Source organism: Prionailurus bengalensis, chromosome A2 (assembly GCF_016509475.1).
Source record: "Prionailurus bengalensis isolate Pbe53 chromosome A2, Fcat_Pben_1.1_paternal_pri, whole genome shotgun sequence".
Lineage (NCBI taxonomy): Eukaryota > Metazoa > Chordata > Mammalia > Carnivora > Felidae > Prionailurus > Prionailurus bengalensis.
The window spans coordinates 4,155,317-4,178,369 of NC_057348.1; the positions used below are offsets into that span (position 1 = coordinate 4,155,317).

At 62.0% G+C, this 23,053-nt stretch overlaps 2 protein-coding genes across 5 annotated transcripts; one reads left to right on the forward strand and one right to left on the reverse strand.

Moving 5' to 3' along the window:
- The first annotated feature begins 746 nt into the window (after positions 1-746).
- RPL36 (ribosomal protein L36) lies at positions 747-2,645 on the forward strand. The gene is made up of 4 exons (XM_043586322.1): positions 747-879; positions 1,055-1,149; positions 1,678-1,812; positions 2,515-2,645. The coding sequence occupies exons 2-4, from the start codon at positions 1,057-1,059 to the stop codon at positions 2,602-2,604; spliced, it is 318 nt and encodes a 105-aa protein (XP_043442257.1). The 5' UTR covers positions 747-879; positions 1,055-1,056; the 3' UTR covers positions 2,605-2,645.
- Positions 2,646-2,715: 70 nt separating this feature from the next.
- On the reverse strand, positions 2,716-22,896 carry LONP1 (lon peptidase 1, mitochondrial). 4 transcript variants are annotated; one of them, XM_043586307.1, is made up of 18 exons: positions 22,370-22,896; positions 19,665-19,753; positions 18,937-19,056; positions 16,991-17,222; positions 15,399-15,460; positions 14,708-14,837; positions 14,233-14,316; positions 12,863-13,083; positions 11,985-12,123; positions 10,829-11,007; positions 8,698-8,785; positions 8,264-8,386; positions 8,057-8,173; positions 5,420-5,560; positions 4,852-5,017; positions 4,055-4,272; positions 3,796-3,960; positions 2,716-3,077 (listed from the first exon to the last, which is right to left on the reverse strand). In XM_043586307.1, exons 1-18 carry the CDS (start codon positions 22,799-22,801, stop codon positions 2,901-2,903), a joined length of 2,883 nt encoding a protein of 960 aa, XP_043442242.1. In that variant the 5' UTR covers positions 22,802-22,896; the 3' UTR covers positions 2,716-2,900. The 4 variants fall into 4 exon arrangements, with proteins under 4 accessions (XP_043442242.1, XP_043442243.1, XP_043442241.1 ...); XM_043586308.1 differs by having other exon boundaries at positions 22,212-22,801; XM_043586306.1 differs by having other exon boundaries at positions 8,057-8,386; positions 22,370-22,823.
- Positions 22,897-23,053: the final 157 nt, after the last annotated feature.

Below are 23,053 nucleotides of genomic sequence, written 5' to 3' on the forward strand. Positions count from 1 at the left end.
GAGAGGCTGGACGTCCGTGGCAGGAGCTGGGATTCTCTACCTGCACATCACTGATATTTATATCAGTGAAAACGTGACGCCTCCTCTCCCTAAAATGATAAATTAGTGCACTTGCATAAGGAAAAAGCAACCATACAAATAAAAACTGTAGAACAAATACAATGTTACAATAGCTGTTGGCTATGCAGGGCTCTAGAATGAGCAAGGGTTACAAGGGTTAACCCCAAACAGATCAGCCCCAAACTGGGACCATCATTTGAGGATAAGTAGAAGTGAAAGGTAAACAGGAAAAAAAAAAAATTTTTTTTTGTTTCAACCCTGCCTGCTGTCCCCGAACCACCTAAAATTACATCAAATTATATCAAGTGCCATCAGGGGGCACTATACCACATCTTCAGTTCTAAGAATTTAGGATCATATAGATTGAAACCAAAATCTGTTTATGGAAGTTTTATTTTGTGCCAAGTACCACTGTATCTTAAACAGTTTGGAATAGGTACTATTACTGTCCTTTTACAAATGAAGAAGAAATTCAGGTGCCGGGTGGTAAAGTTCCTGGCGCAGGGTCAGCAAGTGGTCCAGTGGCCAAGGTGGGATTTCAGCCAGGAGCCTGCAAAAGTAGGATTCGGACTCTCAACCCACCGGCGAAGGGAGTCACCACCGCACCCACGGCCAAAGCTAGTGCTGGTCGGCTAGTGGAAGCGCGCATGCGCAGGGAGATGGTTCGCGCATGCTCATGGAGACCGCAGGGCCTCCAGCCGCCAGGGGGAGTGCGCGGCGTTCCTGCCTCTCTGGCTCGCTCGACCCGCGGAAGCTAGATATCCCAGAGTTCCGCGGGCCTACAGCCCTTCCGCCGCGGGAGCCATTGAGGAGCAGCAGGTTAGTCCGGGGCTCGGTGTGTGGGATCTGTTGCCATCCGGCCTCCGGGGCCCCGGGGCGGCTCAGGGCTGCGCCTGGGTGCAGCGAGCGAGCCCCGGGGAGCCGGGACGCGGGGTTCCGGGCGGCGGGGACCGAGCCCGCACTCATCTCTTCCCCTCCCCATCCGCGTCTGCAGCCATGGCTCTGCGCTACCCTATGGCCGTGGGCCTCAACAAGGGCCACAAGGTAACCAAGAACGTGAGCAAGCCGAGGCACAGCCGCCGCCGCGGGGTGAGTGCGGGTGCGCGCGTCGGGGGGAGCCTCTTGGGGGGAGGCGGGTAGGGCCCCGGCGACAGTGGTGGGGCGCAGGCGGGGACTCGTGGGCGGCGTGGGGGGTGTGAGACTCGCCCGAGCAGCGAGTGGAGACCCGTGCGAATCGCCTGCGTGAGGAGCGCCCACCTGGGCGGTGGATGCGCTCCGCGCGGGTGTTTGCCGGGCGCGCGGGGCCTGGGTCGAGGGGTCGAGGCTGGAATGTGGAAGGAAAGCGGAGGCCCTGTTAGGCTTGTGATCTCCGCTGCACCGGGTTTAAGGGCTCCGTCGTTAAGCTGCGACTCCATGGTGCCCAGCTGCGCCCCCTGGGAGAGGTTTCCGGGCGCAGGCAACAGCCTAGGTCAAGGCCGGGCGGGAGGGCCCTGTCGAGAAGGCTGGGACTCGGGGGTGCGGGTGAGGAGGAGTCACGCTTCCGTCGTGGCGCTCAGCGCCCGGGGTGGCGTGGGCTCCGAGCGCCTCGCGCTGACGGCCGTGCCCCCCAACCCCCAGCGCCTCACCAAGCACACCAAGTTCGTGCGGGACATGATCCGAGAGGTGTGTGGCTTTGCCCCCTACGAGCGGCGAGCCATGGAGCTGCTCAAAGTCTCCAAGGACAAGCGCGCGCTCAAGTTCATCAAGAAAAGGGTAGGTGGATGGGGCGCTTGGGGGGCTCAGTCGGTTAAGCGGGGGCTTCGGGTCGTGATCTCGCGGTAGGGGGTGCAAGCTCCGCGACACCTCCGGCTCTGCGCTGACAGCTCGGAGCCTGTGTCAGATTGGAGGGATCTCGCTCTCTCTCTTCCTCTCGAGCCCCTCTCTGCCCCTCCCCTGCTTGCGTGCTCCCAAGAATAAACGTGGAAAAAGAAGGTGGTTGGGGTGCCTGGGTGGCTCATTCAGTTAAGGGTTGACTCTTGGTTTTGGCCCAGGCCGTGATCTCCAGGCTCCACGGGTTCGAGCCCCACATGGAGCTCTGCACCGGGAGCAGGGAACCTGCCTGGGATTCTCTCCTCTCTCCCACTCGTACTGTCCTGTCTCAAAATAAGTAAATGTCACGGTCGCCTCGGTGACTCAGTCTGTTAAAACCTCCAGCTTTGGCTCAGGTCATGACCTGGTTGGTGCATTGGAGCCCCACGTGCTGACAGCTCGCAGCCTGGCTGGGATCGTGTCTACCTCTCTGCCCCTTACCTGCTTGCGCTGTGTCTAAATATTTAAAATGTTTCAAATCTGAGAACCCAGTTTTCCCCTAATGATAGCTTTGAAAAAAAGGTGGGGGGGGGCGGGGATAGGCGGACTGTCGGCAGGGCCGGGGCTTGGGGCCCAGACTGACCGCTCCGTCTCTTTTCTCGGCAGGTGGGGACACACATCCGCGCCAAGAGGAAGAGAGAGGAGCTGAGCAACGTCCTGGCGGCCATGCGGAAAGCGGCAGCCAAGAAGGACTGAGCCCCTCCCCTCTGTACGTAATAAAGCCTTTTTGGAACTTGGGGGTCTTGTATTGGTCTGGGGGAAGGGGTGCGGTGGTGACGTGGCGCACAGACACAAGCAGCCGGCCGGTACTGGAAAGGGTTTTAATCATAATTAAATAGTTCATATACGCCAGACTCTGTGATTAAGCCATAATTGAGGTCCTTGGACTCCGCTCCCGAGCCTCCTGGGGGCTCAGCTGCCCAGAGTCCCCGGCCCTGGTGCATCTTCGGCCCGGATGGGGCCTGTGAGTGCCAGCAGCGCCCGGGCTGCGGTCACCGCTCCACCGCCACGGCCTCCGCCTGCTCCTCGGGGAAGGCGATGTTGAAGATCTCCCGGTAGTGTTCCACAAAGTGGACCTCCAGGCCCTCGGTGATGAAGGCGGCCAGGTCATAGAAGTCCTTCTTGTTCTCGGCTGGCAGGACGATGCAGGTCACTCCCGCTCGCTTTGCCTGGGAAGGAGGGGACCGCCGGCCGGAAGGTCAGGGCAGGCAGTGGGATGGGGCTCGGCCCAGACGGCCAGGCTGCACTGCATGAGCCAGCTCACAGACCAGAAACTATAAAGCCCAAACCACATCACTGGCCTCCGTTCCAGGAATCTGCTCTCCCAGAGCCCCACTTTTCTGGATTAATCCACAGTCACCATTGCTTTACCTTTAGCGGTTTGGCACGGGAGCCTTACGGAAACATGCATATAAGCACTTCTAGCCTCAGTGTACATCCCGGCCTGCTCCCTTGTCCTTTCCTGGGCCCTGGCTCACTGGGAGGGCCCCTCAGCCTGATGAGGCCCTTGGAGGACAATGGTTCCCGTCTGTCCCCAGGCTCCATCCAGGGACACGGTGCACGTTCCACTCACAAGTGAGGAAAGGCCTGGAGAGCCTCCGCAAAGCCCCCTGCCTGAGATGGCTGTCCATCCCCGTCTGTGGACACCCTGCCTTCTAGGCAGGTGGGGGGTAGGGTCAAGGTGGGGAAGGGAGGGGTCCCTGCAGAGAAGTGGGAGTCCCGGCACAGGAAGCCCCGGACCGAGGGTCTGGTCGGAGCAGACCCCTCCACCCCCCCCCCCCCCCCAGAGGCCCGTGTCCCCTGCCTTCTGTGCATCTGGGCGCTTAGGCCGGAGGGTAGCAGATCCTACCTGCAATGCAACGGGGGGGTGGGGGGGGGGACGCTCACCGCGATGGTCTTCTCCTTGATGCCGCCCACTGGCAGGATCTTGCCCCTGAGGGAGACCTCGCCCGTCATGGCCAGGTTTGGTCTAACTGGCCGGTCCGTCGCGAGGGAGAGCAGCGCCGTGACGATGGTGCAGCCGGCACTTGGGCCGTCCTTGGGGGTGGCGCCCTGGTGGGGAGATGCGGGCAGCGGGTGGGCAGGCATGACAAGGCGGGGGCACAGGCGGCGGGGCTGTCCCCAGAGGCGGGAGGTGGAGCCTCACCTCGGGCACGTGCAGGTGGATGTGGGAGGTCACCAGGTAGTCGTTGGCCGGGTCGTGCTGCATCAGGAAGGCCCTGGCGAAGGTGTAGGCGATGCGAGCACTCTCCTTCATCACGTCCCCCAGCTGGCCTGTCACCTCCAGGCTCCCGTCCTTGTCCCCCTTGCCGTCCTTGTCTCGTGGCCGCCGAGGGGAGGTCTCCACAAACAGCGTAGAGCCTCCTGGGAGACCAGCACGCAGAGCCTGTGAACTCTGGGAGCCTCGGGTTCTAGGGACCGTGGCTCCCCAGACCCTACCGGTGGGGCCACCTAGCGGATGCCCCTTCATTAACACTGTCCCTTCGCTAGCTCTCCGCGGCCTAGGGCCTGCTCAAGGCCTGCTCATCCGATGCAGCACCTGCACCGGCCCTACGGCCTAAGGGCCGACAGACGCCGATCCTCTTGCCCACTTGGCCGGTGCGGCTGCTTAACTGAGGTCCAAACAAGCAGACTGATTCACGGTTCAGAGCCTGCCTCTCGCACACCCCAGCCTCCCTGTTGGGCCGGGCAAGGTCACCGGGACCCCATCTCCAGGGCTCCCCAAGCAAGGGGAGAGGGCCTCCCGTCAATGTGAATAAAGCTTGTGCGAGGATATTGCCACCTGGCGGCCGCATCTTTTTCCTCCTGGATCAGCCCCTGATCCCTTGGGACTCCCTTCAATGCCAGTGTATCTTGGGGGGACGCCAGCTGACCGCACAGGAACCGGTGTGAGACGTTCTCCAGGACCCCCCACCCCCCACCCCACCGTCCCGGGCTGCTCACCCATGGCAGTCCAGGCCAGCCCCATGACCACGCCGGGGGGCGTCACGTCATACATGCGCTCCACGGTGAACACGGGCTTCCCCACAAAGTCCTGCAGGTTCTCGGGCGTCACCTCCACGAGCTCGGCCTCGCCACTCACAATCTTGTAGGCAGACTTCCGTAACACCTGGCAGGGGGGGAGGCAGCAGGGTGGGTGCGGCGCCCACCCCGCTGGTCTTTAATCTTTAACATCATGGTAAAGTACAGAAAATGAACCTTTCAGCCATTTTTAAGTTTACAGCTCCGTGGCATAAGGGCATTCACGCGGTCGTGCAACCGTCTCCAAACTTTCCATCTCCCCAAACGGAGACTGTCCCCATGAAACGGTGACTCCCCTCCCCCTGCCTCACCCCACCCTTGGAGCCCACTATCTACTGTCTCTGTGGACGGGACTCCTCTAGGCACCCCGGTGAGTGGGGTCACGCAGGACGTGTCTCAGGGTTGGCATCCGGTCCTCACGATTCTCCACCTGCCTGGCCAGGCCGCAGAGCCCGCCCCCCCGCAACCCCTGCCGGCCCGCCCGGCTCACCTTCTCCACCTGCTTCTGCAAGTTGCGCACGCCGCTCTCCCGGCAATACTGCTTGATGAGGAGGGTCAGCACCTCTGGGGACAGCTTGGCCTTGCTCTCATCCAGGCCACACAGGGCGCGGGCCTGAGGCACCAGGTAGCGCTGGCAGGGAGGGGGACGCTGTCGTCAAGACCCCCAGGGCCTCAGGGCCTCTCCCGTGGGCCCCGCTTACCCCTGAGCCTTCCCAAGACCCCAGGCTGCCTAAAGATCACAGAGGTGGGCCCAGCGCCTGCCCGCACGGAGCTCTGGGCCCCCAGTGGGTGGCTGGGGGACAGCTGCCCTGGGAGGCGACCTCAAAGCTGAGACCTGAGGGTAAGGAGCCAGCGAGCCTAGGAGGGAGGGAGGCGGGGAGTCTGGGCGGAGAGCACGGCAGGCGCCAGGACCCCACACGTGAGCCCGCAGCTGCCCAGCCCGCCGCCTCCGGAAGCTCCCGGGTCTCTGCCCAGATCCCAGCCCTGCCCTTCCTCCAGATGTCATCTGAGATGCCACTTCCCCAGGAAGGTTTCCCTGATCCCTGGGCTCAGCCCACTTACACACTGAGGACCTGTGAGTCAGGGCAAGCGGCCGCCACCCCGAGCACAGACAGAAGTGGGGAGGTCGAGGGGCTCCCATGTCACCCACAGCCCAGCCCAACTCCCTCCACCCAGCGGTCATGGGACAGTCCTGAGCGCCAACTGCAGGAACAGGAGGGGAGACACGGGGACACAACCACACACGTCAGTACATCTGCTGACATGGGTTGGCCAGAAGCCTCTGGGAGTCCGTGTTCCTCTTGTCATTTTAAAGGTTCAAAAGCAGCCCCGGCCCAGGCCCCCAGGCTGCCCCTCCTTGGCCGGGCGGAGACCCCAGTACCCCTGTAACCACCTCAGCCAAGAGCTCCTCTTGCCCACCTCCTACCCCAGGGGAGAGGAGACCACGGTCAGCCCCTGACGGCTCTGATGGACTCAGGGAGAAACGTGCTCAACCCCTTTCCACCAAGAAGACGCGGTCAGAAACCGAGACTCCCGTCCGGAAGAAAACCTGGCTCTCTGCTCTGCTCGACATCCTCCAAGGGTGTGAATCCAGTCTCCAGCCTCGGAAGACTGCTAACGTCTAAGAAGCGCACAGAGCCGCGGATCCTGGGCTCGCCTCGGCCTAGGAAACGCGTTACGCACGCACAGAACTTGACCCAGCCGGCAGGAAGACGGCAGCTTCGCACCCGCACCCGCGCCCACGGCTGCAAGCGTGCAGGCACGGAAGCTGGCTTCCGAGGGGCCCAGAGCCCGCACTGGGGACAGATGCGCTGCGGGACGAGGCAGCAGCACGCTCACGGGGGAGCTTGCTAACAGAGCTGAGCACACAGCCCCAGACGGTGCACGGGTCCCCCGCGCCCTGAAAGCCCCAGAGACCGTGTTCTCCCCAAAGCTGTGCTCACGGGCCGTCTTTCTCTTATTCCTGTTCTGGGGCCCGAGACAGTGGGGTATGAGGAGAAATCCGGGGGCGCCCGGGTGGCTCAGCCGGTGAAGCGTCCGACTCCTGGTTTCGGCTCGGGTCACGATCTGGCGGTTTATGAGTTCAAGCCCCACGTCGGGCTCTGCGCTGCCAGTGTGGAGCCTGCTTGGGATTCTCTCCCCCTCTCTCTGCCTCTCCTCCCCCTGCTCACACTTCTGTGTCTCTCAAAATAAACAGACCTTAAAAAATTTTTTAAAGAAGTCTGTCCTTGGTCTTTGACCCCAGGTCCTGATATAAGAGCTTCCCAGACCCTGCCGTTTTGAGTGACCGGGTGAGAAGACAGCTGTTGGGATCTATAAGCCCCTTTCCGCCACACCCGAGCTCGTGCCAGTGAGGTGGCCCCTGTTGAGGGCCAGAGGACCCGACCATGGGGATAGAGGGGTGGGACTTTCAGCCTCACCCCTGACCCCCAGGGAGAGGGGAGGGGCTGCGAGTAGAGTCCATCACCAGTGACTAATGATTCACTTGGTGCACCTAAAACAGCCTCCGTAAACACTCTAGACAAGGGAGCCGGGTGAATTCGGACTCACTGGGTGGTGTGGGAGGGTGGCGCACCCAGGGAGGGCACAGAAGCCCCTGCCCCCTACTTGGCTCGATATATCCTTTTTGGCGGTTCCCTGGCTGTACCCTTTCCAATAACCCGGTACCTAAGTAAACCTCTCCAGGGTTCTGTGAGCTGTCCTAGCAAATCCTCAAACCCAAAGAGCAGGCCGTGGGAACTCCAGATTTACAGCCAGCTGGCCAGAAGAAAGAACTGGAACGTGCAACTGGCATGTAAGTGGGCAGTCCGAGGCACCGAGCCCTTCCCCTGCGGGGTCTGACCCGAGCCCAGGCAGGACCAGGATCTGACGGGGGTTACCGGACACCCCACCGGAAGACGGGGTGGTGCAGGGAAATACCACGTTGGCGTCAGAGCTGTGCCGTTACACGGTTCACAGCAGGCCCCGCCTTGCTCTCGGCGATACCTCACTGCACAGGCGGGCAGATCCCGGCCACCCCCTCTCCGAGCAGGGCCACTGTGGGCTGTCCGCCCCCCTCTGGTTAGGTGGCGGGCACTTAGCGGGGCTGCCGCTTTGGTCCAGGGCTGGGCGGGGGTCCCGGCCTCACCTCTGCGATGGCCAGCTTCTCCTGGGCCACGTAGCCAGACACGTTGATCATCTCCATCCGGTCCCTCAGCGGCTCTGGAATGGTCTCCGTGACATTGGCCGTGCAGATGAACAGCACCTGCGGAGGCGGCAGGGAGGTACTGGAGGATTGGCGCCTGCCTGGCACCTGCCGCCCCCACCGGGCCCAGGCCCCCTGCAGGACGCACACCTTGGACAAGTCCACGGGCACGTCCAGGTAGTGATCCAGGAAGTTGGCATTCTGCTCAGGGTCCAGCAGCTCCAGCAGTGCTGACGAGGGGTCCCCCTGGTAGCCCCGGCCGATCTTGTCCACCTGAAGGGACGGCAGACGGCTTCGGCCCCTTGTCCGGCTCCCCGTGTCTCCTGACCAGACGCCACTGGTGGGAGGGCGCCAGGTGGGACCGGACTGCGCCCAGGGGGAGGGACGGGGCCGGCCCAGAGCGGAAGCAGAGGAGTTCCCCCGAGGCTTGATCTGCGACACTCTCCACCTGGTCAGCACTGCCCGGAGCTCTGGCCCAGGAAGGCCCGAGGGACAGCGTCTGGGGAAGGGCACCGGGAACGGAGGCCGCGCTGCCCTGTCAGCTCTGAGCCCGGCCCCGTGCCCCGCCCTTTGTCCGTGCGCACCTCGTCTATCAGGATCAAGGGGTTCTCCGTCTTGGTCTTCTTCAGGCACTGGATGATCTTTCCCGGCATGGCGCCCACATACGTCCGCCTGGGGGGCAGGGCACAGCAGGAACGGATGGCACCTCACCGGCCTGGGGCTGGTCACGCCGGCACCCGCGGGCCCAGCTCACAGACAGGACCTCGGCGAGCCAGGTGCCCTCCAGGGGCCGCGGTGGAGGCAGAGCACGGTCACCCAACCACCTGTTCGCCCCAGCAATGGGAAGGCCACCCCGCCCCCCGCCCCCACCCCCACCCCCGACTCGAGGCACAGACACAGACTTGAAACCAGGTCCCTCTCAGGGCCATCCCCCAGCCAGCACCTCCTATCCAGATGGTGAAACCCAGCCCACAGTGCCCACCTCACAGAGCAGGGAAGGTCAAGAGCAGCCAGGTGCCGGCAGCAAACGTCCCCCCTCCCAGGTCCTCCCCAATGGCAGGCGCAGCATGGCCTCCCAGGCCTCGGGGCCACGGCGCCCAGGGCCTGGCCCCAGCTGGCGCTTGCCGGGTGTTTCTTGACCATCCTGTCCCAGCTCTGCGGGTGTCTGGCACTCACAGAGCATAAAGCAGACACGAGCCCTGTGTCTGTGAGGTTAAGGCCCGGCAGGGCAGACAGATGGTTGGCCAGGTAGAGGAGGAAATCACGAGGTAGAGAAACTTTATCCACACTACAAAGACAACAAAAGGATGGGAGTCCTGCAATGCCATCTCAGAGGCACACTACTCTAAGACAGGGATAAAGAATGCTTCGGGGAGATGCCCAGAGCAAAATAAGTGAAGAGGCAAACTGTGTGGGTATTCGAAGGAAGTTTTCTGGGTAAGAAAACAGCCTGTGCAAAGGTCCTGGGGCAGGGGCAGGACCAGGCCCAGAGTGCTGGAAGCCCATATGGCTTTCAGAGTAGAGTGAGTGAGGGGGAGAGAGGGAAGGGAACAAACAGGGCAGGGTGTGCTAGGCCTTCCAGGCCTCAGTGTGGATCTGGGCTTTTACCCCGAGGGAGGAGGGAGCCCTGGAGAGCTGTGGACAGAGAAAATTCTGCTGCTGTTACTAAAGGACAGCAGAAGTTCCCTTCCTCATCCTTGTTTGGGGATCCCAGACAGACGTCAATAGAGAACACCTGCCTGCCCTCCTGGGCCCCTTTCCCCCAGTGACTCACCCCCACTTGTCACAGACCTATACTTGTTTGAAACCTCAGCCAAGACCCCTTCGCAGCCTGGGTGAGTGGTCCTTGTGCACACTCTTGGGCCTTCTGAACCAGGGGCCAAGGGGCCACCAGGGCCTGCCTCTGCCTCCCCCACCCAGCCTCAGACTCCAGCCCCGAGCCAAGAGCCGGCACAGCCGCCCCTCTGCCTTTGGGGCAGACCCAAAGGCCCCACGCCTCCCGGGCGCCCCTGCACCACAGGCCCTCACTGACTCCTCGCCTAGCACCGTGAAGGCCTCATGCACTCCCGTCCCCCAGGGCCCTGCCAGACTCCGGATGCCTTCTCTGAACTCCTGGAGCTCCCGAGATACTCGTACACCTGTTACGCCTGCGTCTCCCTAAAGAAACTGCTCCGAGAACCACCCTCAGCAGGGGCTGGCGTGGCGGGAGGCCCCGGGAGAACACGACATCCTGACCGCCCTGACGGAAGGTGCCATGCACACGGCCAGGCAGTTCTGACACCCCGGACCCAGGATGGCAGCCGCTGCCTGGGCCTGGCGAGGGAGCAAAGAACCAAGAGCCGTGCCGAGACCTCACCGGTGTGCCGCCCCGTCCTCGCCGGGACGACCACCTCGCCCCTCGCCCTGGCCCACAGTCCCTGGTCCTGGGGCTGAGCACGCGGCCCCGGAACTCTGGCCGCAGCACTGGGGGCACTGAGCGGGCGGACGGGAGCTGGATCCACCGGGGTATCTGTCCACGACCTGGCGAACGAACGCTGGGGGTGGTCCGCCCTCCCGGTGCTGAAGGCGAAGGCTTTGAGCCCACGTTCGAGCGGCTGCACTCGGTCACGTTACCGCAGCGCAAGCACAGGGCCCCGCTCACCGCTGACGCCCCCTCTAACACACAGGAAGAGAGCCGGGGCGGGGGAACGAAGGCCGACAAGAGGCCGGGCCTACCTGTGCCCTTTGATCTCGGCCACGTCGGTCATGCCGCCGACGCTGAAGCGGAAGTACTCGCGGTTCAGGGCACGGGCGATGGAGCGGGCGATGCTGGTCTTGCCCACGCCAGGCGGACCGTAGAAGCAGAGGATCTTGCCCTGGGTGGAGCCTCGGAGCTGGCTGACGGCAATGAACTCCTGCGGGCAGAGGTGGGCTCCCGTGAGGCTCGCCGCCCTCTCTGCAGAGCAAGGGGCCCCACCTGACGTGGGCCTCGCCACCGTCACGCCTCCTTGCATGGTTCCGGGGGCCGCGGAAGGGACAAGGCGTATCCCAGAGGGGCCGAGCTGACTGAAGGGTCACATGCCCCGGGGAGGGCAGGGACCGACCGTGGGGGACACGGCACCAGGCCCGGCTAGTGTGTCCCCTTCCTCCCACATCCTGGACCGTCCTGATCCTCTCTCTGCCCCAGCCACAGCCTACTGGCCCTGGGGCCAGGTCCATCTGTCATCTCGGGCACTCTTGCCCCCCTCAGAAACCAGAGGCCCCTGGAGCAAGGAGCCTGGCCCAGACTGCCCTTGCCGCCTCTAGCTAGAGCCCTCCACCTCTCCTTCCTCACCGGGATGGGGGTGAGGGGGGGTGGTCTGGGAGGCAGGGGGGTGCAGGGGGGTGTCACCGGGATGGGGGCAGGGGGGTGGCCTGGGAAGCGGGGGGGGGCGTCACTGGGATGGAGGCGGGGGGGGCGGGGGGGCGGCCTGGGAAGCAGGGGTTGGGTGCAGAGGGGCGTCACTGGGATGGGGGCGGCAGCCTGGGAAGTGGGGGGTTGCGGGGGTGTCACTGGGATGGGGGCGGGCAGCCTGGGAAGCAGGGGGGGGTGTGGGGGGGGTGTCACCAGGATGGGGTTGGGGGGGCGGCCTGGGAAGCAGGGGGGAGGTGCGGGGGGGGCGTCACCGGGATGGGGGCGGGGAGTGGCCCGGGAAGCATGGGGGGGGTCACCGGGATGGGGGGGGTGGCCTGGGAAGCGGGGGGGGGGAGGGGTGCGGGGGGGTGTCACTGGGATGGAGGCGGGGGGTGGCCTGGGAAGCAGGGGGGTGCAGGGGGGCGTTACCAGGATGGGGCGGGGGGGGGGGGTGGCCTGGGAAGCAGCGGGGGGGGGGGGGGGGTGCAGGGGCCTCACCAGGATGCGCTTCTTCACATCTTCCATCCCGTAGTGGTCCTCCTCCAGCACCGCCTGGGCCCGGGCCAAGTCCAGATTCTCGTCGCTATGCTTGCCCCATGGGATGGACGTCAGCCAGTCCAAGTAGTTCCGAGTGACGCTGCCACGGGACAGACCGGGGCCGGTGAGCGTGGCAAATCCACATCGCCAGCGCCTGCGGAACCCGCTGCATGGACCACACCGAGCACCTCAGCCGGAAGGGCCGCCGACCGCCTGGGGAAGGCCGTCCTGGCAGAGGCCACACTGTGGGCCCCGGCACAGTTCCCAGGACAAGCGCTCGGCCCGTTTCCCGAGCCAGACGTGGCGCGCACGGGGACTGGTCAGAAGCCTGTGCCGCGGAGGCGGCAGCGGTAAACGCGAGACAACCTCACCCAGAGCAAGTGGGAAATGGGCCCGGCCGGTGGCAGGTCAGCGCGGCCATGAGAGACCCCCAGGCTGGGAGCCGTGTGCCCACCGGACAAGGCCGAGCCCCCAGGAAGACGTGCGGACCTCCAGGCCCTCGGAGAAATGCCAGAGGGGCCACAAGCAAGCACCGCTTTGGGCCGACACCCCAGGGTTCAAATTCCCGTCCCCGTCTACCAGCTCAGAGGCCCCGCTCGCTGACTTGACTTCTCTGAACCTCAAATTCTCCAGCTGGGAGACGGAGTGACAAAGAAGTCTGTTCCGCCCAGGGGCACCAAGACAGGGCCGTCATACGTCAAGCGCTTCTCAGGCGCCCACCGTAGCCAGCGTGCGCCCAAGGGACCCGACCTCCCAGCTTCTGGGTCTGGGCGGAAGAGCGAGAAGGGGCCGCCCCCGAGGGCGGAGGTCACGTTGAGCACAGCCCCCAGGGCGCTCACTTGAACTCGGAGGAGTGGTTGTCCAGCAGGCCCAGCTTGCTAAGCTCCTCGTCCACCACGTCCATGACGTGCTTGGGGACCACGAGCTCCTTCAGCCGCTCGCGGAACTTCTCCTCGATGGCGTCCTTGTCCTCCTTCTCCAGGCCCAGCTCCTTCTTGATGATCTTCAGCTGCTCTTGCAGGAGGTATTTGCGGTGCGTCTGCTTGATCTTCTCTTCCACCTGCAGGGCCCAGAGGCCACGGTCACAGCACACGGGAGGGAACACGGGCGGGTCTGCAGACCCACGCGGGCCGGGGCGGGGCCGCTGCTTCCTCAGGACACGGGAGGAGGAGAGTCCACGAGGCCGCCTCCAGCTCCCCCCACCTTGAACCTAGTCTCCCTGAGTGGGGCCCCAAAATAAACTCTCGGTGCCGGATGAGCAAGCGATTTGCTCTTTGATCCCGACCGTGACCCCAGCGCACCTCCCACGGGCACGGAGCTCCTCTGGACGGACAGGGCAGCAGGCGAGGGCTCGGAGGCCGGGCCGGGCCCCAGTGCCGCCTACAGCCCCCACCCCTGCGTCCCATTGGGGGTGCGTTAAGAACTGCCTCGTGGGGGGCAGGGGCAGCGTCCAGGGGGTGCCGTCGGTGAAGCGGCCGACTTCGGCTCAGGTCACGATCTCGCAGTTCATGGATTCGAGCCCCAGGTCGGGCTCTGTGCTGACAGCTCAGAGCCTGGAGCCTGCTTCTGATTCCGTGTCTCTCTCTCTCTGACCCTTCCCTACTCGTGCCCGTTCTCTCTCTCGAAAATAAGTAAAAAACATTAAAAAAAAAAAAAAAAAAAAACCCAACTGCCTCATGGGGTGCCTGGTGCGCTTAGTCAGAAGAGCATGCAACTCCTGATCTCAGGGTCATGAGCTCAAGACCCACCCTGGGGGGTAGAGACTGCTTAAATAAATAAGCGTATACGTAAAAAAGAATTATCTCGTGCTGATAACTAAGGGTTAAAAAATTTCCCAGTTACAGATGTGACGTGGAAGGTTTTTCTCAAATAAAGCTGAGTGAAAAAAGTCACTCAACTGCGAATGGCAAGCAACTGAAAATCCAGGCAGCCCACAGATTCGCCCGCAATCGGGAAGGTGGGCTGCGAAACGCAGAGTCGTGGGGAAACCGATTTTCAACCTCTCCCGGGCCGGTTCCCCATTCCCAGCACCTCCGCGGGACTCTGTCCCGACGGGGGACGTCCCGAGACCACAGGATCCGGGCTCAGCTGCCAGGACCGGCCTCAGGGTTTGGCACGCAGAGCCTCCCGAACCGGCAGCCGCCCCGCACGCCGCCACCCTGCACGTCGCCACCCTCCCGGCAGAGGCGAGTCGGCAGCCCGGGCTCACCTCGCGCCCCAGGCGCTGCTGCAGCTTGCTCAGCTCAAACTCCTTCTTGAGGAGGGAGAGGGCCTTATACAGCCGCTTGGGGATCTGCCGAGAAAGGGAAGACGCGGGCGACGGTCAGAAGCCGCTTCTGTGCCTGCTGAGGGTGGGGGGGCAGGCACCTCGCAGACGGGGCGCTCACAGGGCGGACCCACCTGGCCACGCCGTACCCACCGGAGGCGCGTGCCCTCGGACCTAACGTGCCCAGTTCCGCGAACACCTCCTACAGGTAAACTGCAGGCCCGCAAGCTGTGGTCCAGAACATTCGTAGCGGCCAAGACTGGCGGCGAGCCGAGCACGCCACCCGGTGAACACAAGGCACCGCCCGCAGGGCTGCCAAGCAGCCACGAGAGAACAGGGACCCGTGCAGAGGGGACGTGAAATCGGAAAGCGGAGCCGCAGACAAGCAGCCGGGCCCGGGGGACCAGGGTGCACTCACATTGGTCTCCTCCAGGACGTCCTGCAGCTCGTGCGACTCGGCTCCGGTCAGCGCGGCCCCCATGTCGCTCAGGTAGATAGGGTTGTCCACCACCCTCTGGCCCGCCTGCATCATCTGCAGCACAGACTCTCTGGAGGGGACAGAGGCCCCGCGGGGACCGCTGCAGCCGGTGGCCCGCATCCCCTCTCCCCGGCAGCACGGGGCAAGGCCCTGGGATGCTGAGAGCCGGGCGGCAGGGCGAGCGAGGCCACCCGTCCCAGAGCCGAGAGACTAACGTCCCCGTGCCCAGACCCAGACACGAGCCCCTCCAGCAGCCGTGTGGTGCACCCCCTCCCCCACCCCCCGCCGGCCCGCCATGAGATTCTCTCCAGCCGCAGCTGATGACAAAAAGGCTTCCGACCAAATCCAAGCCCTCGTCAGCACAAAGGAGGCAAAGACCCCGGACTGGGTAGGCCACCCCCCTCCCCCCACCAGGGCCCCCTTGCTGCAGGGAAAGCAGGATCTCCTCATGCAGGGCCAGGCCCTGTGCCACGAACCCCCGCGCCAGCAAGGTTCTCTGTCAGGACGACGCTCTGAGAAAGCTTCCCGGCCAGCCCAGCGGCACAAAGAGGCAGGCGACCCCAGCCCGGCCCCAGGGATGGGGGGACAGTTGGCCATACACTCGGACAGCAGAGGGGGGCCGGAGACCAACCTGTAGAGCGGGTTCAAGGCAATGATGTCCCGGATGGTCTTCACAATCTCGGCGGTCAGGGCCTGGCAAACGGGGGGGGGGGGGGGCTGCCGTCAGTCCTGGGGCCAGCAGGGGCTGTGGCCCAGGCCAAGGATGGCCTCAGGTGCCCAGGCGCACAGCCCGAATCCAAGTCCCAGGGACTCAGGACCCGGGCAGGAGAAACGAAAACCAACACCTATCTCCTCACAGCACGCCGAATCCTGACCTCAGGACGAGCCGTTTTGAGGGAAAAAGAGGGGTGGGGGCTTCTTTATTCCCTTATTTCAAGCACGATCCCACTTCTCAACCTCAGCACATCCTGGTCTGACTTCTGTCTGGGGACGTGCCTGTGATTCACCAGGGCTCCCAGCCTGCCCCCTCCCAGCACCTTGCCCCAGGCTCCCCGAGGCAGAGGATCCCCCCTGCGGTGGACACGATGGAACAATCTAAGGTATAACGCCCAGAACCTCATGATCTCCAGAAGGCATGGTTCCCAGCACGCCACACCCCAGCGAAGGCACCGGTGGGCACCGAGAGCGGCCGCGTCCCTTCACCACAAGCACGTGGCCCCTAGGAAGCTGACCTTCCAGAAAGGACCTGCAGAAGGCAGCTAGAGGCCTACGGTGCCTGCAGCCCCGTCAAGTCTCCCTGATCTGTCCCCCGCAGCATCTTTGACTTTGGCCCCGTCTCTGTCCCACCACACGACCCTTGTAGGAAACCTGGAGCTGTGCTGTCAGTCTAGCAAGCGGCGGGAGCTACTCGCACTCAAATAAATTAGCGCCAGACAGGACTGGACATTTCCCTCCAACCACGGGGCTAACGGCGTGGAGCCAGAGAACATTTGCACCACCACGGGGAGCTCTCCAGGACGGGACAACACTGCTCCGAGGGCCCCCGTGTGGCTCGTGGGTGTGACAACAGCAAATGCAGCCCCTCCCGGTACTGGGGGCAGGCGTCACCAACAGACCGCAGGACCCTTCCCACCAAGGCCAGAGGTCCCCCCAAAACTCTGTTCAACACCGCGCTGCAGGCTCAGACCGAGGCCGTCGGCTGCGCACGGTGTGTTCTTGGGGAGACCATGCGCATGTAAGCTTTTCTTGTTCGTCCCCACCCACTGGCGGGGGTCACCCTGCCTCTAACACGCCAGAACAGGTGGAAGGACACGTTCTGCCACCCGGACAGCTGGCTCGCTGTTGGCAGGCCTGTGCCAGGGGTCAAGGTGGCCAGAAGGCTGCTGCTCTCCCGTCTTGAAGCCACGGGAAATGGCGGGTGGGCCCTGCTTCCCTCCCCAGCACCCCAGGCTTCAGGGGAAGGAGCCAGTACAGAAAGCAAGGCTGAGGGCTCCTGTGCAGCAGACACGGCTGGGGCCAGCCCCAGGTTCAAGTCCTGCCCCCTTCATGAGCAGCTGAGGGCCCCAGCGCATCTCCTTTGCCTTCTGGATGCCAGTCCTTCCTAGGACTTCTGCAGGGGGAGTAGTTTTGCATCCCGCAAGAACCCGACGGCCGCGACAGGCTGGAGCGTCGACGAACACCCACCCCGCCCAGGGGAGCTCCCTGGGCAGCTGCCCGCCGTACCTTCACTTCTTCCGTGACCTGGAAGTCCTCGTGGACGACATTCTCCACCTCCACCATGAGCACCTCGCCGGGGGGAGCCGAGGCGGGCTCCACCATCACCTCCGTCGGGTGCCCGGAGCTCAGGCCCTCCTCCGCCTCCTTCTTGCTGCGTTTCGGCTTCCTGCGGGGCTTCTGCTTGTTTTCGGCCTCGGCCTCCTCCGGCTCCACCTCCAGCTGTCTGCTGATGTGAATCCTGCAGACAGAAACGAGGCCGGGGTGAAGCTGCTGGGGTGGCTACAGGGCCAAGCTGGGGACCAAGCCGGTGTCTCAGAACCCCAAGACCGGCACGGCGCCCCCCCACCCCCGACACCGTGGGCCTCCAGCTGACCCGCCCAATCCGTGCGCACGCCAACACCCTGCTGTCCTCCACGAACATGTGACGGGCGAGCCAGCAGTGACCGGCTCTGGGGCCCACCTCAAGCTGTCAGCTCAACCAAGCAGGACCTCTGGGACTCCGCCTGCCCTCCCTCGGCCCCAAGCTCACCGTACGGTGCTCCTTCGTGCGGTTCGGGCCTCGATTCGAGGGCACCTCCGCCGAAGCCCTCCCTGACCACTCCACGTGTGGTCTGTCCCCCATCTGTGCCTGCCTACCGTCACCCCGTCTGTCTTCGCTTCCCTCCAAAAGCACCCACCACCATCAGAACTCAGCCCGTGACCTGTTTGGATGCTCATGCCCTCCCCGCTGGGGAGAAGGGGGTGTTGGCCTCTTTCTGCCCACACCCAGGTGCCCAGCAGACACCAGGCCCCAGGGGTCGAGTGACACATTGAATGCAAACGTGCCGTTCCACCTCTGGGCCCTCTCCTGTCACCCACGCCACCTTCCCCAGAGGGCGGGCCTGGGAGCTGGCGGGGCGCGGACCCCACCCCCGGCTGACATCAGCAAGTTGCACAGAGCTGCCTCTGGAGCCCGCGGGACCCACTCCATAAGGCGTCTCGTAGGCGAGGACGGCACTCAGCAGCCACCCCAGTTTTTATTCATTTTGGTTGCATTCCCTCCCCTCCCCCCACGAATCCCCCCAGGAGACAGCAGCAGCCACTTTCCCGAAAACAGCCTCTAACGTGAGCAGATGAAAACGGGTGTGGGGCTCTGCGCAGTGGGGATGCCACTGGGACCTTTCACAGAATTGGCGCGTGGAGCACCCCGCTTCCCCGAGTGTGTTCTGGGGTGCTGCCTTGCTGACCCCAGACAAGGCTCTGGGAGAGAAAAGAACAGGGAACTCTCGCTTCGACAAAGGCCGAGCACCTTCGATGAGGGGCTATTTTCAACATTTACTACGTAATGGCTCAGGACTCAGAAGTGTTTCCCACGTGGACGTGACCGTGACGCTCCTGACGAGCACCTTGAGGACCGATGCTCCTTGGCGCACCTGTGAAAACTGGACAGCGTCCACCCAGCCGAGCTGGCACATTTTTCACAATCAGCTGTGGCCGAACAAGGATTTAAGCTGGGCTCACCGCTGTGAGCGGCCCTTCAGCAGAGTGGAGGTGGAAACCACACCGCCCGAGAAGGAAAGGTGTCTGCTCGAGTGAAATACGACAGTGCTAGGCTGGATATCCAGCAGGACCTGCTGGCTGACGCAGACAGGGCACCGGAGGAGAAGTATCCCCAACTGGGAACATCTAACACCCAGACGCACCCAGACAACTCGCTGTCTGTACCCGGGATGCTTTTGTGCGTGAAAGATACAGGTTGTCACTGATCACCCACGCTGCCACTCCAACAAGGGGACTCCGAGGAGGGAGGGATCCAGAAGTGATCCATCTCGGCCACCTGCCATGGCAAGCTTTGGCCCAGTCCCTGCCGTGGCAAGGCGACAGGGCTGAGCAAGAAGGGTGGTCCGTGCTGGCACCTGGGGGCACTCAGGGCCTCTCTTCCCGCCCCATCGCACGCACTCGGGGCCCCACACCTTCTGTGTCCCATGACGATCATGCGCAGCTTGTCCCCGAGGTCCTGCATCTCGTGGATCTGGACAAACGTCCCCGTGTGGTAGACTTCATCCAGGCTCTCGACCACGTCCGACTCGTTGCTAAGGGACAGGGACACAAAGGAGCATCGGCACGGGCCCTCTGATTCTCGGCAGGCTGCCTCGGACTGAGAGGGAGGAGGAAGAGAAGAGAAGCACCCCTACCAGCCGCAACTGAAAATGGAGAGCAACCGCCTCGCTCCCACAGGTGCTCAGGGCCCAGCAGGGCGCCTGCTCACCGAGGGCGGCTGCTGACGAACACAGGTGAGCAGCTCCTGGCCAGGTCGGCTGGAAGGGCAGGCCCGGACAGAACGGATTCCATTGCACACCTCCCACTACCGAGCCTTCGAATGTACCTTCTAACTCAGAAGTGGAGCGGACTGCCACCGAGAGTCAAGGTATCTGCCCACCTAGCCCTGCGCTGAAGCGGCCTCGCGGGTGTCTCTAACACTTAGGGTCCTGGAGGTTAAAATCCACTCCCCCTCCCCGCCTCGCATCTTGACAACGCACGAGGCCAAGTCTTCAGCCTAGACTAAACAGTATGCTTGGCTCTCAGCCTTATGCTCGGCAGGTCAAAGGTCAGAGGTCCGGCTACTCTAGGGAGCAGGATTTGTGGTGAGCTACACTCCAGGGCAACTTCAACGAAGGAGTGAAGGAAAAGTTACACTTACTTGTCATCTCTCTTTAGAAAGACGCCGGCATACGGCTGGGCAAGACGGACCTTCCTTCTTAGCAGCTCAACCAACTTCTTATTTTTAACCTAGCATGACAATGACCCCAAAGTGAAATGCAGGTTTCCTAGCTGACATTTTGACAGCAGCTCTAGCGTTTTCTCTATCATTCTCGGGGATATGCTAAAAACCAAACACACAAAGGCGTGGGACAGATTGGCAGGGCTGCATTCCTCAGTGGTTTCCGCTGCTTTCTAAAGAAAAGTCAGAGTAACCCAATGGCGAGAACCAAGAAAGTGATTTAACATCCCATTTCAAGAGTTGTTTCAGAGGTAAAATGTCTAGACTATTATGATTTTATCAATGACAGAAAATCAACACTGAACGCACATAATTCAAACGTGGCCCATCCCACAGGCTGGTAACTTCCTCCAATTTTCACTAAAAGGATTTCCCAATCCCATCTGTACCCTTTTCATCAACGACTGAAAGCTCCAGAATGACAAGACAGTATCTTGATGTCATTTCAATGGCAGGGAGAGGGCTCACGTCTTCTAGGAAACATCTGATGGGCAGGAGCACAGACATCTGTAAGGCTCAACTGATTTCCATCCAGCAGACATTAAATCACACACCGGATTACAATGACACTTAAGGGCCCTCAAACTTCAGCCTGCACTGGAATTCCCTGGAGGACTTGTTAAGACAGACGGCTGAGCCCCAGCCCTGAAGTTTCTTGAGGAGGCCTGGAGTAGGCCTGACGATCTGCACTTCAAACAAGCTCTCAGGTGATGCTCATGTGGCCGGTCTAGGCACCACACTTTGAGAACAGGGCTTTAACTCATCCCTTAACAGGGTCTCTTACGGTTCAGGAATTCCTCACCTCACAGATGCACCTTTCCCAGGGAAAAGGTCCAGGACAGCCAGGAGGGGTACATGGCCCACCAACACTTAAGAGCCACCGATCTATACTGAGGGGACACACGACTGGGGCAAATTAGCCACATACAGTGTCAACCACAAAAATACGAGTAGACGGAGCTTTGCCAACTCGGTCCCATGGAAGTTTCTCCAGTTTGCCCTCTGCTAATAGCTGCTGCATTTCAGCCCCTGTCCCATCACTGACCAGGTAACGACGACAGAAATACAGGGCATACCCTGTGCCAGTCTCAGGCTTTCCACAGCAATTCATTTAACCCTCCTGGCTAACTCCGGGGCGGGGCAAACAGAATCTCTTGGCAGAATCCTACCTCTGGGGACAAGAGGCATTTGCCACTTTGCAGGGCCGAGGGGACCCTACGTGGTGAACACTCCTGGCCCCAGAGGTCGGCTGGGGTTGAGGACAGGAGAAAGGCCCCCAGGGCAAACTTCTGAGAGGTCAGAAGAATACCATACAGGAAACAGTAGCACCAGCTTCTGAGATAGAAGGCTATAGCCCTGACAAAGGTGAACTCCCCTCCCCCATGAGCTCTGAGAATTGAGGTACAATTATGATGCCCATTTTGCAGATGAGAAAATGGAGGCCCAGAGGAACAGCTTTCTGAAGGTGAAGGAGCTTGGATGGTGGAGCCAGGATATGAATCCACAGGCTCTGGGGTGTGCAAGTAACCACTACTCGAAACCAAAGAAGGCCCTCGGAATAGCTGCTCAGACACCTCAGAGGAGGTGGCAGGGGCTCCTTCGGTCCTGCGATTTGTTTAGCAGAGACTAGAGTGTAGGGAAAGGTTGGAGATGAACGCAGAGGCTGACTCATTACGTGACCTTGCTCGGACAGTTAACAGATAACCATTTTCCACCACAGACTCTAATCTCCACGTCATTAAAAGAAAAAAAAGAGAAGAAAGAAGGCATTTGGGTCCTTTGTATTCTAAAACCTCAAGTCCCTTTCACTCGTGTTGCTTTCGATTACATCACCCAGGTCCACCCTCCCCACCCCCCATGGCTCTTAGTCTGAAATGATCTTGCTTGCTGTCTCTTCCATCAGAACACAAGTTCCTTAAGTACAGGAACTGCATTTGACTTGTTTGTTACTGTATCCTCAGTGCCGGCTACGCGGCAGGAGCTGAAGAACTCTCTACTAAACGAATAAACCAAGGCTGCGCTCCTCTGAGAGCATCCTTCCCCCTAAATCTCCTGTACTCTATTCCTGACTCTGTTATCCCTATGATATGTATTACCTTCCGACATACAACTTATTTACTAACCTGATTTATTGCCTTTTGTATCCCACATTCTAGTGGGATAACCTCCAAAGGCAGGAATTTTTATCAGTCTTATTCACTGCTGTATCCCTAAAAACCTCACCTGGCATGTGGTAAGTAGTCAAGAAATGTTTAGGAAAGGAATGAATCCTGATCCCAAAGAGGCTCCTAGCTAGGTGGCAACCACCACCCCCCCCCTCCCAGCTGAGAGTGTTACAAAACATTTACCCAAATGCGCAGAACAGTTCCGGTCTTTCCCAGCATCGGATTTCTACGACTGGGTGGGACTCTAACTGGGCAATCCTAAACTCAATCTGAAAGGGAGAGGAATCTGGCTCCAACTCACCAAACTAATGAGAAGACAAGGACACGAATTCCAACTTTTAAGAAGCTTCATGCGTGGGAAAAGTTGTGAGGCATGAAGGTGCTGCTAAAGGATCCCTCGGTCCAACCCGCTGCTTGCAGAGGTGGGGAAATGGAGGTCAAGACGGGGGCGCTCATTACCTCGATAATCTTGATGAAGCGCGGGAACACCGGGTTGCGGGTGACGGCGATGAGCGGCAAGTGCGGGAACACGTCCGGAATCGTCATGGGCGTCAGCGCCGTTATGATGGGGCCTTCCCCGCCTCCCGAGCTGCTCCCCGCGCCCGCGGCCCCATCCTCGGCACCGCCCTCGGGGGCATCCTCGCCGCCGGAGAATGCGCCACTGCCGCCGCGGCTGTTCGCCTCCCAAAGTCCCCGCCACTGGCTCGCGGCCGCAGGGCCTCGGCCCCACAGCGCCCAGGGAGGCGAGGCGTCGCAGGCCCGCCGGCCTCTGGGCAACCACGCTCCGGCCGCAGTTGGAACCCGCCCCCCGGCGGCGGCCAGCAACGGCCGCCGCAGCGCCCAACACCGCGCCGCGCCCCACAGCCGCACGTAGCCTGTGCCCGCCGCCATGGCCCGGCCATCCTGGCGACGCACGGCACTTACGTCACTTCCTCTCGCCCGGCTAGTGCGCACGTGAAGCCCGGCGCGTGCCTGGGCGCCGGCGGGGGGCGTGGAACCGGAAGCGACGGGGGTGGGGCTTGCAGGAGCGTGGGGCGGGGCCCAGTCTTCCCGCTACATTCCCTCCCCTCCCCCGGCCTCCCAGCTGACGCGTTCAAAGCCCTTTTGGGTCACGTGGGGGGGAGGGGGGCGTTGGCACGCTCC